Below are 14233 nucleotides of genomic sequence, written 5' to 3' on the forward strand. Positions count from 1 at the left end.
CGCTTAGCCATTTTTAAAGCGGCACCGGGTTCTGCTTTTAAATCTCTCCACCACGTACACTCAATACATTTATACATTTCAGTGAATCTTCATGTGTTCTTCAGCAAGGAGAGCAAGATTTCTGCACGTAAAGGTACGAAGCTAAGACATTTACACTACTATGAAACAGGCCTGCATCTAAAAACAATTATTTGACAACACAACAATGCTTTTAAATAGTAGCTTGTTCTTATACTGCCAATTTGTTACACAAAACAGACCAAACAGCAGTCACTGACTTACCCTCCTAGCAGATCAGCAGTGTCACTTTGTTGGTTCATGTTGATAACCCTCAGATGGTGTCCTTGAAAAAGAAATAAAAAGCACATCAACTTGTTTATGTGTTTTGTGCTGCTGTCGTTGCCTTATTTTTTATTTTTATTTTTATTTTTTTCTTTTTATCATCTTTTTACAAAGAAGTCTTCACATTTCATTTACCTGTAATATGAGCGAGGTACTGAACAGTTGAAGTTTTGCCAGTTCCTGTTTCACCAACCAAGAGCACAGGCTCTCCTTTGACAACACAAACTGCAAGCTGCTCAATCAATACTGCTGACGGCCGTGTGGCAGCAAAGGTCTGCTTTGCTCTGACAAAATAAAAGAAGTTATTAAAAGCCAAGATTTATCCAAGAGCTCGTTTCAATTTCACCCTTATTGTTTTTTTTTGTTTTTTTTTTTTTTTTGTTTGTTTGTTTTTGTTTGTTTTTTTTTTAAGAGAAGTAGTTGAATTGAGGATTTGTTTTTATTATTACTATTTTTATTAAAAATAAAGCTTTGAAAATTACTTCTGAAACACCCTTGTAAGCATTATATAAGACACTTACTTTCTTCAACATACAACCTAGGAATTCAGGATTCTCAAAGAAGTTCCTGGCCAGTGGAATTACTCCCACATACTACAAAGAGTCAAAATCTTATTACAACACCTGCGGATCCAAACTGTTTTGAAAATCTCTAGGACAAAAGAACCTGCAAATCCCTATGCTTTGGCTGCCAGAAGAACTATGATGCAGACAGCCTTAAAGATGCACAATGTAAAACTCAGACAACAAGAGAAAGAACTCATCGCATTTGAGTTGAGATTATTTGATCTGCATTTTTTAATTGTGTTACTTCCAGTTTGTTCTATTCCAACACAAAATGTTTCAATTCAAATGAAAACCACAAGATAGTCTACCTTTTTACAGTAAGAGCCAGGGTTTGTTTCTTTTCAAGGCACACTCTTCCCACAGAAACTTCTTGGTCCCTTAATAAAATCTCTGGTTTGTACAGTTCACAAAAGAACTCCACCTGCGAAGAAAGAATCAACGTTACCAATACCAATGTTGCCTGCAACATCACACTGAGAACACCCTTGGCAGAAGAGAATACATTTCTGTAATGAAATACGGGAAAGAAGAAGGACAAACAGGAGTTTCAGGGATCCATCTGTCCCTTGAGATGGGAAGTTTTTCCGTCCTGAAGTACCAAAGGAAGACATTTCTTCATAATCAAACTTTTATGGTCAGAAATAACTGACATAACCATTCAGTTTAACTCAGCTGTTTATATCACACAATATTAGTATATAGATGAGCTCTACAGCTTTGGAATTGATTATTACCAAAAAAGTCATAGACACATTTGTTTTTGGACTCCTCATTTAAGTGATTAAATAACAACTGGGGCAGGGAAGACCACACAGGGTGGAAGGGGAAGACAACACTTTTTACATTTTTACTACTCTGTGAATCTAGCAGTCATGTGCTTCAGAAACCACAAAGTTTCAGCTGTGGCATGCTTCTTTTGCATGAAGCCATTTGAAATATGCTCACTGCAACTTTCAGGGAAAATAAAACACACCTGAAAATAAAACAGAACGAAAAGCAGACTCCACGACTGCAGAGAAAGAACAAAAGAAGTATGCAAAGGGTAGAGAGATAGGCATATTTTTTAAGAAAAATATTAGAACATAGTACATATAAATGAACCACAAGAAAAAAAAATCAACTTATGTAATATTACCAATAAACGTCATGTTAATTATGTCTTAACATACCTTGTTCTTGGAAATATTTAGTTTGCTTCCAATAACTTTTGCCATTTTCTGTCTGCTTCCTTGGTTTGACAGCATACCTGTGAAACAGTCCAATGCCTGTCAAGGGGAAAACAAAACAACTTATAAGATTTGTACTGAATATGATATTATTTGAGAAGCACTATCTTTATTTTTATGAGGCTGAACCCAATCCAACAAAGGTAAATACAATTATTTCATCGTTGTTGGATCAAGTCAAGCAATGAAGTTCAAAAGAGATGAAATAGGAAGTTCTGAACTCTGTAATGTAGTGGGTTTATACTGAACCCTATAAAAAGTAAAAGTTTTTCACAGCCAGTCACAGAAGCTATTTTCAGATGACTGGAGCAAAATGAAGGAAGTGATGTTCCAAGATCTCACAACCTTAAAAATGTCTGGTTGATGCACACCTAAAAAAAAATCCAAACTTAGAGCATAAGTTCCTGTATAGCAAAGAAGTAGGAAAGATGTCCCTTATTTCAACAAAAAGGGAGTACCTTAACATTATCCTGCAAATTTAAATATCTAATTCTGCTGAGGGATTCAGATACTGTTTCACAAAGGACACAAGACTAAGGAGAACAGAGCTATCACTAGGATGTAGCTTTGACTGAAACATGAACAGCCAAGAAGCTCCACCACTGAGCTGTGTGAATATCACAAAACAGCACACCAGCCACTACTAACCTCAGAGGGAAGAAGTGAATACCTCTTAGTATTCACTGAATTCAGACACTTAACATATAAAACACCTAACACACACGCACTGTATGGATGCATGCATTATGAAGCACGTACCATGGATTCAGCATTAGCTGTATCATCAAATAAACGTGGCTCCAATGCTGTGAATAGACTCAGATACCAATTCTATGCCTTTGGACATCACTAAGTGATGTGCTCCCCACTATCCCCATTACCTAAGAGATATTCAGCAGCAGCGTACTAGTGCCTCATTACTAAACAGTGAAGGTGTTTTTAGTTTGTTGTTGTTGTTTTTTTTTAGTTTCTTACTACTCTAGCTTGTTAGTGATAAGTAATAAATTACCGTACTCTCCCTATGCTGAGTCTGTTTTGACCATGAGTGATCTCCCTGTCCTTATCTGAACCCTTGAGCCCCTGTCATCATATTTTCTCCCCCTTGCCCTTTGAGGAGGTAGAGTGAGAGCACGGTTGTGGTAGGGTTTAGCTGCCCACCTGAGTAAAAACCACCACCTTGAGACAGAGCTAATTTTCTTTGCAGGGGCTCATACAATGCTGTGTTTGGAATTTTTGACGGAAGTATTGGTGATAATAGATCAGTATTTTTAGTTGTTGCAGAGCAGTGCTCACACAGAGCCAAGAACTTCACGCCAGCAAGGAGGCTGGGCATGGACAAGAAAGAAGCTGTGAGGGAACAGCCAGGACAGCTGACCCTTCTAATTCTGGAAACACTTCTGATAAATACTTTTTACTTTTCCCTCTTTTTGAGATATCCACAGTAAGGTTTGATAGTAAATACAGCTCCTGAGTAACAAGCAGCAAACACCAAGTACATCTAGTATTTAAAAGACTCAACTAAACATAGGGCCCTGCATATAAAATGTGCAATGCAAGTGAATGAAATGAATGCTTAAATGATAAGCATGTTTGTCAAACTGTATTCATTTCATAAATTTTTACTCTTCCCCAATCACACACAATCCCAGCTCACATCAGTCAAAACTGTGCTGCAGCATACTTTTTGTATGCCAGTAGTAAGTCTAGATTGGCTTTCAGCACATTATTGCAAATAGCTTTCCTTCTACTAAGGAAAGAGACTAATACATACATAACAAACATTCCAACTACAGTTCAGCTGCTGCAGATAAAACTAAATATAAAATCCTATCTCACACTCCCAAATAGTGTATTTTAAGATACGTGACACAGTAACAGATTTCAGGTAAGCAATTTCCAAATTAAGTCTTACTGCACCTCCTGAAAAATATTCACTGCTGTGGTTGACGAAGAACTGTCAAAGTTGTACGCAATCCTGCTGCACCAATTCAATAAATCTCTAAAAAGAAAAACAAAAAGATTTGGTACAATGAAGCCAAGTTGTACAGCATCTTCTCTCATGTTCAGCTTAGTTCATTATGTCATCTTTTGGCAATTATACACCTAGTTGTTATTTACATTGTACATGGAAAGCCACATATAAGAAGGATGCTATATTTAAAAGACTGGATGAATACACACAGACCCACAGGGTTGCTTTCTGATAGGTTGCTTGGAAATTTGCAATACATATTCCATTAAACCATTACGGATAAGTAATTATGAAATTGAAAACATGAAAACCAGCATGCTTTTAATCCAGAAATGTACAAAGAACTATTTTACAGGATACCAGTTCTTCCTCAACAAGATCTTTGGAAAGGTGAGAAAAGAGAAACATCTGATATTCGGAAAATAGCAACAGTTTTGAAATAAGTGACTTTCCTATGTTTCACAAAAATATGAGCTACTAGCCATAGCTAGTGTTTGCTGACACTCAAAAAGCACTACTGGTTATAATAAGTCCACGTGAGCAGAACTGACATGCAGTATGAGAAGTGAGGAAGAAGTAATTCAATACCAAGCTGCATTTCATCACAAAAATTCTGAAATAAATAGTACTTTACAGGGCCTGAGTATTCAGAGGCATCTGTAAGTTAGAAGGCTACAAGTGAATGTCTAATATGAAATTATCTAGATGAGCAAATATATACAATCGCTGAAAAGTTATTCTATGCTAATACTGTATGTTTTCACAATACATTTCTGTCATTTTTTTTTAACTAGAACAGATATTTTGTGTTAAAATAAATTGAAAAGTAATCCACATCTTCATAGCAACGTATTTCTCAGCACTGCATCTGAAACACACTTTTTTTCTCAAAGAAAGATTAAGTGCAGAAGTACAGCATATATGCTCCAAATAATTCACATTGAGTTTTAAGATGCATTAAACATTATTTGAAAATTAAAAATGGAAACCTCCGATTTTTATTAAATTCCAGCATAAATATTCAAAGTTTTGACAATACTTAAAAAACAGGAAAGAGGAAAATGAAAAAGGTAACAACTCCTGCTCTCTACAGCTAACTAACAAAATTTCTTTCTAATAAACATATAAGAAAAGACAACCTTAGAGATAGTTCTCGTCCTTCCAGATTTGGTTTCTTATTTTCTGATCTTGATTCTGATGCATCTTCTGACACACTGCTGGAGCCAGAAGCACTGTTTTCTGATGCCTGATACTTGTCACCCGTAAGGTGAATGAAAATGTCTAGCAAGTGATCAGTTACACGAGCAAGGTTGGGGTATTTGCTCTGAAGAACCTGAAAATGGGGAAGGAAAAAAAAAAAAATTAATCACTGAAATGAAAGCATTGGCCTCCCAAATTTCAACAGGATACACTTCAACAGAAACAGACACTCAAGCTAGCAAGCCGCACAAAACCAGCCTCTTGTCATTTCTCTTCTGAAGCAAATGAAAGTGATTGAGACTTGTATGATGTTGATACGATGCCAAAGGAGAGTTTTCCCAACTCAACTTTACTCCAATTTAATACCTTTGCACAAATACAAACAGGAAGAACAAAAAGCGAATTCAACCCTAAACTAAACTCAAAACTAAAATCAATCTGAACGCAAATCATGATAATGTAACTAACTACAAAAGTTCTTGCTTCCTATCCCTCTTTGTAAGGGCTTTTTAGAGCACTCAGTCTGCCTATATACCATGCTAAGACACATACAATGCTAATTTTTCTTCTATGATTTCCTTTCCTTACAGCTCAACCTTCTGCTAAAGCTTGCTGACCAAAATCAGCTTTTCACAGATACAGGCCAGGAACCAGTACTGATACCATCCTGCTAAACTGACTTTTATGATTAGCCAGAACATTTATTTTCAAGATCTGAAGTGGTAAGGGTATACTGCTGAGAAGAAACTTGAGAAGAAAAATAAGGATCAAATTTATTACTGAAAACCATCCATTACCCGTAATTAAAATAATTATTCACATACCACAATAGAGCAATCAACACCATACCTCCTTGAGTTCTGCTTTGCTCATGTTATCCAGATGTATTTTGGTCCAATACTTGTCCAAAAGAGAGGCATGGCTGCTTTGCTGTCTGTACCAACCTCCACCACAACTGAATACTCTAAATTTAAATAACACAAATAAACATACATATTGTTATCTTACTGAAGAATTCAGTACTGTCAGATACCCTATCTTGCTTTTCTCTGCTTTCCAAATTATTTGTTCTTTTATCAGTGTTTTCCCCCTTCTAATGCAAATTCTCCTCAGAGACACTTGCAGAAAGATGACGGACAATCAGTTAAGCCTATCAGAAACACCATGCAGAAATCAAGACACCTTGTGAATATTGATCATGAACCTTCTCACAACAACTGCTAGGAGTGGTATTTTGTTTTGGTGGAGGGCTGGTTTAGTAGGTATGCCCCCTGCCCCAAGCTTCATACCTCAAAAGCTTTTAAGCTCAGTGAAGTAACTTTTTTGTTCGAAGACTAGATCCACCCTGTAGTAATTAATATAAAATTGCTTTAAAATGTAAAAAGTTCCTTTCATAACTTCCATAGCTTCTACTACTTGTCAGTTGGAAATTGCTAGAATACTCATGACCAAGTACTTTGCCCTTCCTGTCTTTGACTTAAAAAAAAATAAATAAATAAATAAATAAAATCAAACAATCTGTGCTATTAAGCTCATTTAATTTTATATGCCTACCTCCTGGTTGCAAAAAACTGGAATCCTGGTGCTACTTTCAAGCAATCACCACGGCCAGGAATTAGCAACTCCCTTTTTTCCAAAAGAGGAATCAGCACAGAGATCTGGAGATTAATAATGAAAAATTAATAAAGATTAATAATGGAAAAAAAAAAGAAAAACGTAAAACTCTTCTTGCCTGTGTGAAACCAACATCTTACCCATCCACGCTCATGATGCTAGAGCACACCCACTGAGAACCACTACATTTTCATCAACTACTGTTCCTGCAGACTATATTTTCAAGTGAAACTAACAGGAATTGTAGACTCACAGTTAATTTTACTCAGCAATGAAAGTTGCAGGTATAACATTTCCCTACTTTCTCCTACATTCAGATTTAATAAGAAAATGGAAATGAGGCTTTACGTTGTAAGTCCAATCTAACACTATTGTGTTTGAGCTGTCAAACAAATTACCACGTTGTTCTCAGCAGAGATGGAAGGTTTGTTTTCCTTCTACCTTAACAAAGATAATACCCACCTAGAAGACTTCATTTGAAAACATTATCATTGTTCATTATATAGCCTGCTACACCCTAGCAGAATTAGGTATGGATTTACAGAATCTATCCTTCCATGCAGAAGGATGGTGAAAATGGTGGAATGAGAACAGGGAGGGAGGTCCACAACACTCCCTTGGCACAGAGGAAGGCAAGCATGGAGACTTGGATATGAAGAAAGAATATGGGATGCCTGCAGGGGAGACCTGAAGGAAAGGTGAGATGAATGCAGGATACTACTAGGGGCATGCTTATGATGAGTGCAACGAACAGAGTCCACAGAAGCGAACAACTGCATAACGCTCTGGCAATGAAAAACTGTCCAGTACACACAGGCAATGTTTCTTGGCTTTCTTGTAAACTCCCTATACTTTGGAAGTGTAGAATCCCATAAACAAACTGTCAAGGTTTGTGGGTCTCAGAAAAGGATGCTTTACAAAACAGATATGAAAGAAAACTCTTTGCAGAATGTCCAGCAGGCTTATACAGCAAGACATCTTTATGACATCATTCTTGGCGGAGATGTTCTTTCAGCAGCCATCACTTCAAAGGGGAATAAATCTAACTAGTACTAGTTCTGGAGCTCAATACAGGAAACCAGCTATAACCTATATAACGACTTAATACAACAACACATTTTTGATATCCAATACAGAAGAAATATTTTTTTTTCTAAATGACAAAAAAAAATCATTAGAAGATCTTATCATCAACACTGCTGTAATACAGTAACTTAGTATTCTGCAGTGTCTGTGGCCACATTTGTTTTCAAATATTGAAACACGATTTAAAAGACACATAGCTCATTACCAGAGTCACTTCAAATCCTCATATTGAAGTCTGGCATCAGAGCCAGTGTCATGACTGCTCTAAAACAATGACAACAACAAATGCAGTGTAACAGTCTCTGAACAAAGACAGGTTAAATCTTTTTAACTCACTGTTACAGGGGTAGTATTTTCAGCACATTGCTGCAGAACTCGCGGTGCTTGGACTCCAAAAATTGCTAGTATAGTATGGCTCTTAAGACAAATACTCTATAGCAAATAATAACCTACATACCACATCCAGAGGAGCATAATCAATATCCTCCAGAAGTATCCAATGCCCTTTGGTAACAGCTTGCGTCAAGGTTCCAGGCTGCCATACAAACTCCCCTGGGACATCTGTACAACGATACATTCCAAGCAGCGTCTGTGACAGAAACAATCAGCAAATGAGAGACTTGTTCATTGCATGCTTTCGTAACTCAAGAGTAAAAACCTCATGAAAATGACCAAAGTTGGCACATAAACACTTACATAGCCTGCACATTACTAAACAGTTTATCTGATAATCCCAGTAATATGTGCCCAGCATTTTGTTTATTTATTTTTAAGTTTCACCCCTCCAAATATATAACCTAACCAAAGCACAGTAACTGAAACGAACTATATCATTGGAATAGCATTTACAGAGCTGTACTGCCATAACTAATGAACAAAAATCAACAGCACAACACGCTAAACTGCCTGGAGTTGCACTGCACTGTATCTTGCATTTTAACCATCTCTGACTGAGCTGCTAACATAAGAGGAGTTCTCAAGGAAGTTTTTCAAAAGACACAAAACCAATCAAGTTTTACATTTTGTGAAGTGGTAACTTTCACATTTCAGCATTCCGTAAATAATTAAGTTTATGGTTTCACTATTTCACATTTTGTACCTTGAACTTTTATCACTTTTTCTTAAAATGACTGTCTCTCTCATGTACATGTATATGAAAAGATACTTTTGTGGAGAATAGCTGTTGAATAGTGAAGTAAGCTGCTCTATGCAGGTAAAGGAGGTGATTTTGTATAGCTAATAAAAACCTTCAGAGAGCACTTCTGTTAACCACCTCAGAAAACTAAGTATAAATTGAGACAAACAGTATTAATAAACTCAAACTCACAAGCTCAGTATGCAAATCCAAAAGACTGTGAATCTAACACCAGAAGTGAAGATATTTCTACAGGTAAATCTAGATCCCTATTCTATAACTGCAAGCATCCTCAAAGGGTCTTTCTTCATTTTATCTTCACCAAAAAGTAACTGGGATCAGATTAAACTGACAATGACCCATTTAAACATGGAAATGAAAGTGTCCATACAGTCTTTGGCAGCAGCTTCCATCATTTTCAAATCAATTTTTGTAAAGCTTTTTTTTTTTTAAATACAAAATCAGCAGAGCTCTTGCACACAGGAGAAACCCTGAGGAAATGTATCTTAAAATGGATCAGATACAGCACAATTACGTGCAGAATTTACATCATTCACTTGAAGAAAAACCAGTTAAGCTTCATTATTCTTATCAATAGCCAGAGCAGTACTACAAAGAATTGAGGGTTGTGAGATCCTTCAGGGAAGGGTTAAATTTCATATTATTAGAAAAGCAAGTCCATACTTCAAGTAAGCATGTCTGATCATTGGACCATTTCATCACTTACCTTACTATCAGTTTGATCCCCAAGTTGGACTTTTAAAATATGGGGAGGCTTTGTTCTTCCTGTAGCAGCTGCTAAATATTCAATTAAAGAAGTTTTGCCACATCCTATTGGTCCTTCTAATAAAACAGGACTTTGAAATGCTACAGCAATAGCAAGGTTTTGAAGATTTGTGCAGGCAGATTCAACCAGAACAAAATGGCTAGTGCTTTCCTGTTGAAACATAAAATTCATAAAATTTGAGTTACTACACTGAATTCCTTTATTTATTTATTTATTTATATATATATATATCAGTTTTACAACACAGAACAATTAGGAAAGTGAGTAAGATGACTTGAAAATTTTGGCCTGCAGATCTGTCAACACACATCAAATAAAATAAAGAATGCTAGAGCTATGGACTATAAAGAACGTATTTAACGACTGATATTAAAATAGATTTTTATCAACAACCTATTATAGGTGAAACACTTAATATAGTATACGCACAATTTGTCCCCAAAGGGAGTTCACGCTACATTGACAGTACAGACACAGTAACTACTCAATCATTGCATTCACATCAGTCAAATACAATTCACAATATAAATGAAATTAAGTCAGAATGAATCTCAATCACAGAGAAAAATATTCAAACAGCAATTAGACTGAAATGATGCACTTATGAATACTCTAATGTTGTATTTTCTTCTTTCTGCACAGGCCAAAGACTGAGATCATTAAACTCAATATATAGAGGGCAGGGGAGACAAGTTTGGTAGAATTTTTGCTTTATTCACATTGCAATGAATACACTTCATTGAACGGTAATTTATCAATATGACAGACATGCCTCAAATATATTAGTGACTGTAGGAGAGAAAAATACCAGCATATGGCACAAAAACTTGTGCTTTCTTGCCAAAAGGCACAAAGAAGAAATCCAAATATATCCTGTACTGAAACCAAATTCAATCTCTTGTATTTTAAATTTGATCTTCATTTCAAATACATGAAACTATATTTCTCCTGTAACAATGCTAGTTTTTAAAGAGTACCTATCTTTCTTGACAGCGCAATTGCAGCAGCAGTGACACTACCATGCAAATAAAAACCTCGCTAAACAGCTCAGTTTCCCTTGCTGCAGTGAATTCCAAACCATATTGTCAATGCTATAGGTTAAAAAAAAATTAAATTACCAAAGCTGGGGCGGGAAATGGAAAAATTGGGAGGAAACTGCTCTCATTCTTCTGTTACTCAAGAAATTCTCAATATTAGTAGTTTTCATCCATCTTTGTCATTCATTTGTAGATGTGTTGCAAAAATGGATAGCAATACACTGGCTAATTAAGAGCTAGAAGTTTGTCTAAGCGAGGGAACCAGTGAAGAACACTGACTGCAGCTACAAAGAAGAACCTGAACAGTTTGAGATGAATAGCATCTCAAGAGAAAAGAGGTTAAAAAAAGCTACTTACTGAAACATATTTATGCACTTGATCAACTTGCTAAAACTGTAAGGCACTACATTCTGTGTTACACTTCACTCCACTGAAGTGGAGAAAGTAAGTTCCTGCTTACCTCTTCACCTGTTTTTCTGCCTTCTAGAAGAGTAAGCAGCAGCCTCGTTTTCCTGTGTTTTAAAAAGTGAACTTTGGAGAAAGGCTATTGATAAGATCCCCTTGTAGCACAAAACACTACCTCACACGTGTAAAAACCGTGTCAGAACCTTGCTTTACTCAGTTGTGGAAGTAACACCCTAACTTGGAATGGAGACACTATACAAGACTGACTATTCTCTTATAGCACGTTTTCAAGAACAGTTACGATCAAAATTAAATGACCAGGACTATATATTTACTGCTTCATTCCGCTGCCACTCCAACTTGTACGTAGTGCCAATATTATATTATACATCACTAGACAACAACACACATTAAAGTAGATACAAATCACCCATCTCAGTATCATTTAAGCAGGAATAAAGATAAAGTCAGCTCATAGCATTTACGAATCCTGAAAAAAAAAAAAAAAAAAAAAGGTACAGGCTTAACTCTGGGTTACATACCTGCTGCTCTTCTGAAACAAGCTGTAGTCTAGGCAGCACAATACCACATACAGCTACTACATTTGCAGACAGGTCATCTGATACAACATGTCCTTGTTTATATTGCACTTCTTTCTCCTTTTGCCAAAATGAGGAGTCTGGATTGGCCAAAACAAGGGCTTGTTCCACATTCTGCGTTTGAGACTCTTCTAGTAGCCTGTCAAAATCCATATCCATGTTTATTAATTCAGCTGAAAACAATCCACAAAAACAAGTAGTGTTCAATATTTAAAGAGTTCTTACTTCAGCCTGAAATGCGTCAGCTCCTCAGGATTGAAGATCTTCTTCAGGAAAGACAACTTATGTTCATCATTCATGCATGTAACCAGAGCAAGACAGTTCGAAGTATACCTAAAAATTTTATTTGGAACAAAACATGTCAAAACAATCTTAAGAATTTTAGTTTGACAACTGTCACTTGCAAATCAAAACACCAGTTTGGGAAAAACACACAGAAAACTTTCTCTGCAGAAATTGGTATGCTTAAAGTTAGTGGTATTAATTTTTATTTATTTTTTTTTTTAAAAAGATCTTTCTGATATATTTTTCCAGATAAAAGCAATTATATCATGGCATACTGTCTTGTTATTAACACACCAACTAGCTAGCTTTCCTTTGAATGACTGAACATTCAACAGAAATACAGTAAAAAAAAAAACAGCACTTTCCCAAACAAATGGAAGTAAATGTGTAAGACAGTGAAAACCAAGTTTTCTTTGCATGATTTTTCTCCTGCCATTTTCTCTTCTTATTTGCTATTTCATGATATTTCTAAAATAACCTTAATACACAGATCTCAAGACTCGGTGCCAAAAGAAGCAAACAAATCCCAAGTCTTGGCTTCATAGAGCCTAGCTGTCTCGCAATACGAGAAAATTTAATAGAAATCATAAATACACTTTTCATTTATTATACCACTGCTTTTACCTTCCAAGAACAAAGCTTTCAATGAGCTTGGGAGGGTTAGAGGGAAGAGGGGCAGGGTGGTAGAGCATTCCCAGAAGATTGGTTCAGGACAAAATTTACAAGTCTGCTCATTCACTTCAGATTATTACCTGAATACCAGGGAAATCCTTCCCAGCCATATTAGTCATTCTATTTCTTTTTCTAAGAGTATCTAAATTCACATTATCCTGGCTGATATATTTGACAATCTTCATTCTATCCTTCCTAAATTAAGTATCTTAGTTTAAAATAATGAGTTACTAATGCAATGTTTTGTTCTTCCAGCAGCGCTGAAGTGATGTTTCACCAAATTCACCACCTCTCATGAATCCAACTTTGGTAAACTGCAGTTATTTTAAAGGATAATTCAAATTGTAAAAAGATACCATTGTCACAGATTTTTCTGGTTTTGTCTGGATCTTTTCTCTTTGCACATAAACACTTCAGTACAATTCAAGATACCGTTATGTCTTTTCCTTGTAAATGATCTGGGTTTTTTAAACTTACCAACGGACTAAAGTGTCATGACTCCTTAGGAGTGGGATACACACGCTCCAGTCCCATAATTCTCGGAAAACTGACTGTTCCTTTTGTAAAAACCTATATGCTGCTTCCATGAGGTCGCGTAACTTCATTCGTCTGCGCCCGTATCGGACTGTGTTTGCATCTGAGCTCTCCAGGAAAAGCCTCTGGAAAACTGGTGATGTGTCCTTAAAATATCTTAAAGCAAATCTTCATATGAAAGAGAAAGAGAGAGAGAGATGGAATATGGACATTTAAGCCAGAGCAAAAGAAAATAGTCACTGATGTTTTATTTCAGAGGTCCTGAAACACTGATTGATGGTATAGCTTGAACTGAGGTTTGTATTTAACTTTGTCCATGCCTAGGAAAGATGACCAGTTTAGCAATCAGCTGTCAACAGATACTTTACCTTATTAGAGATCATTATTTGATTAGCAAGAACTGTTTTTTTGGTGAAATCTTTTTTGATTTCTCTTGTTTACTGAGAAAGTAATACTGATTTCCACTCAGGCAACTTTGCATTCTACTGGCCTACACGTCTAATATAAGATACAGACATTCTGATTGTTGGCAGTTTTCAAGTCAGCTGTTCTGTTTTGCTCTCATTCTGATCGAATAATGATGAAAATAACATTAGGTATTACCAAACAGTTTAAATAAGCTATGTTTAAGACTTGTGCTTTCTAGGTAATTCTTTCAATTGAAAAGACCTTTGCTACTGGGGGAGACAGCCCAAAGCCCTGTCACACCACCTCCTCACCAGCAAACACTGACGTTCACACACCCCGTACATTCAAACACCGCGCAAGGCGGC

At 36.2% G+C, this 14233-nt stretch overlaps 1 protein-coding gene across 4 annotated transcripts in view; it reads right to left on the reverse strand.

The window, feature by feature from the left end:
* MDN1 (midasin AAA ATPase 1) overlaps positions 1 to 14233 on the reverse strand; it is a gene marked incomplete at its 5' end in the record, with an annotated part of 93858 nt that overhangs the window by 75671 nt on the left and 3954 nt on the right. For all 4 annotated transcript variants that reach the window (XM_084284878.1, XM_084284876.1, XM_084284877.1 and 1 more), the window contains 13 exons: positions 283 to 343; positions 478 to 626; positions 1217 to 1329; positions 2078 to 2173; positions 4052 to 4133; positions 5246 to 5439; positions 6156 to 6270; positions 6861 to 6964; positions 8464 to 8595; positions 9869 to 10078; positions 11913 to 12108; positions 12195 to 12302; positions 13404 to 13628. In XM_084284878.1, coding sequence (XP_084141004.1) covers positions 283 to 343; positions 478 to 626; positions 1217 to 1329; positions 2078 to 2173; positions 4052 to 4133; positions 5246 to 5439; positions 6156 to 6270; positions 6861 to 6964; positions 8464 to 8595; positions 9869 to 10078; positions 11913 to 12108; positions 12195 to 12302; positions 13404 to 13628 — 1785 coding nt within the window. The remainder of the gene's footprint in view (positions 1 to 282; positions 344 to 477; positions 627 to 1216; positions 1330 to 2077; positions 2174 to 4051; positions 4134 to 5245; positions 5440 to 6155; positions 6271 to 6860; positions 6965 to 8463; positions 8596 to 9868; positions 10079 to 11912; positions 12109 to 12194; positions 12303 to 13403; positions 13629 to 14233) is intronic.

Source organism: Netta rufina (genome assembly GCF_964035555.1).
Source record: "Netta rufina genome assembly, chromosome: 3".
Taxonomy (NCBI): Eukaryota; Metazoa; Chordata; class Aves; order Anseriformes; family Anatidae; genus Netta; species Netta rufina.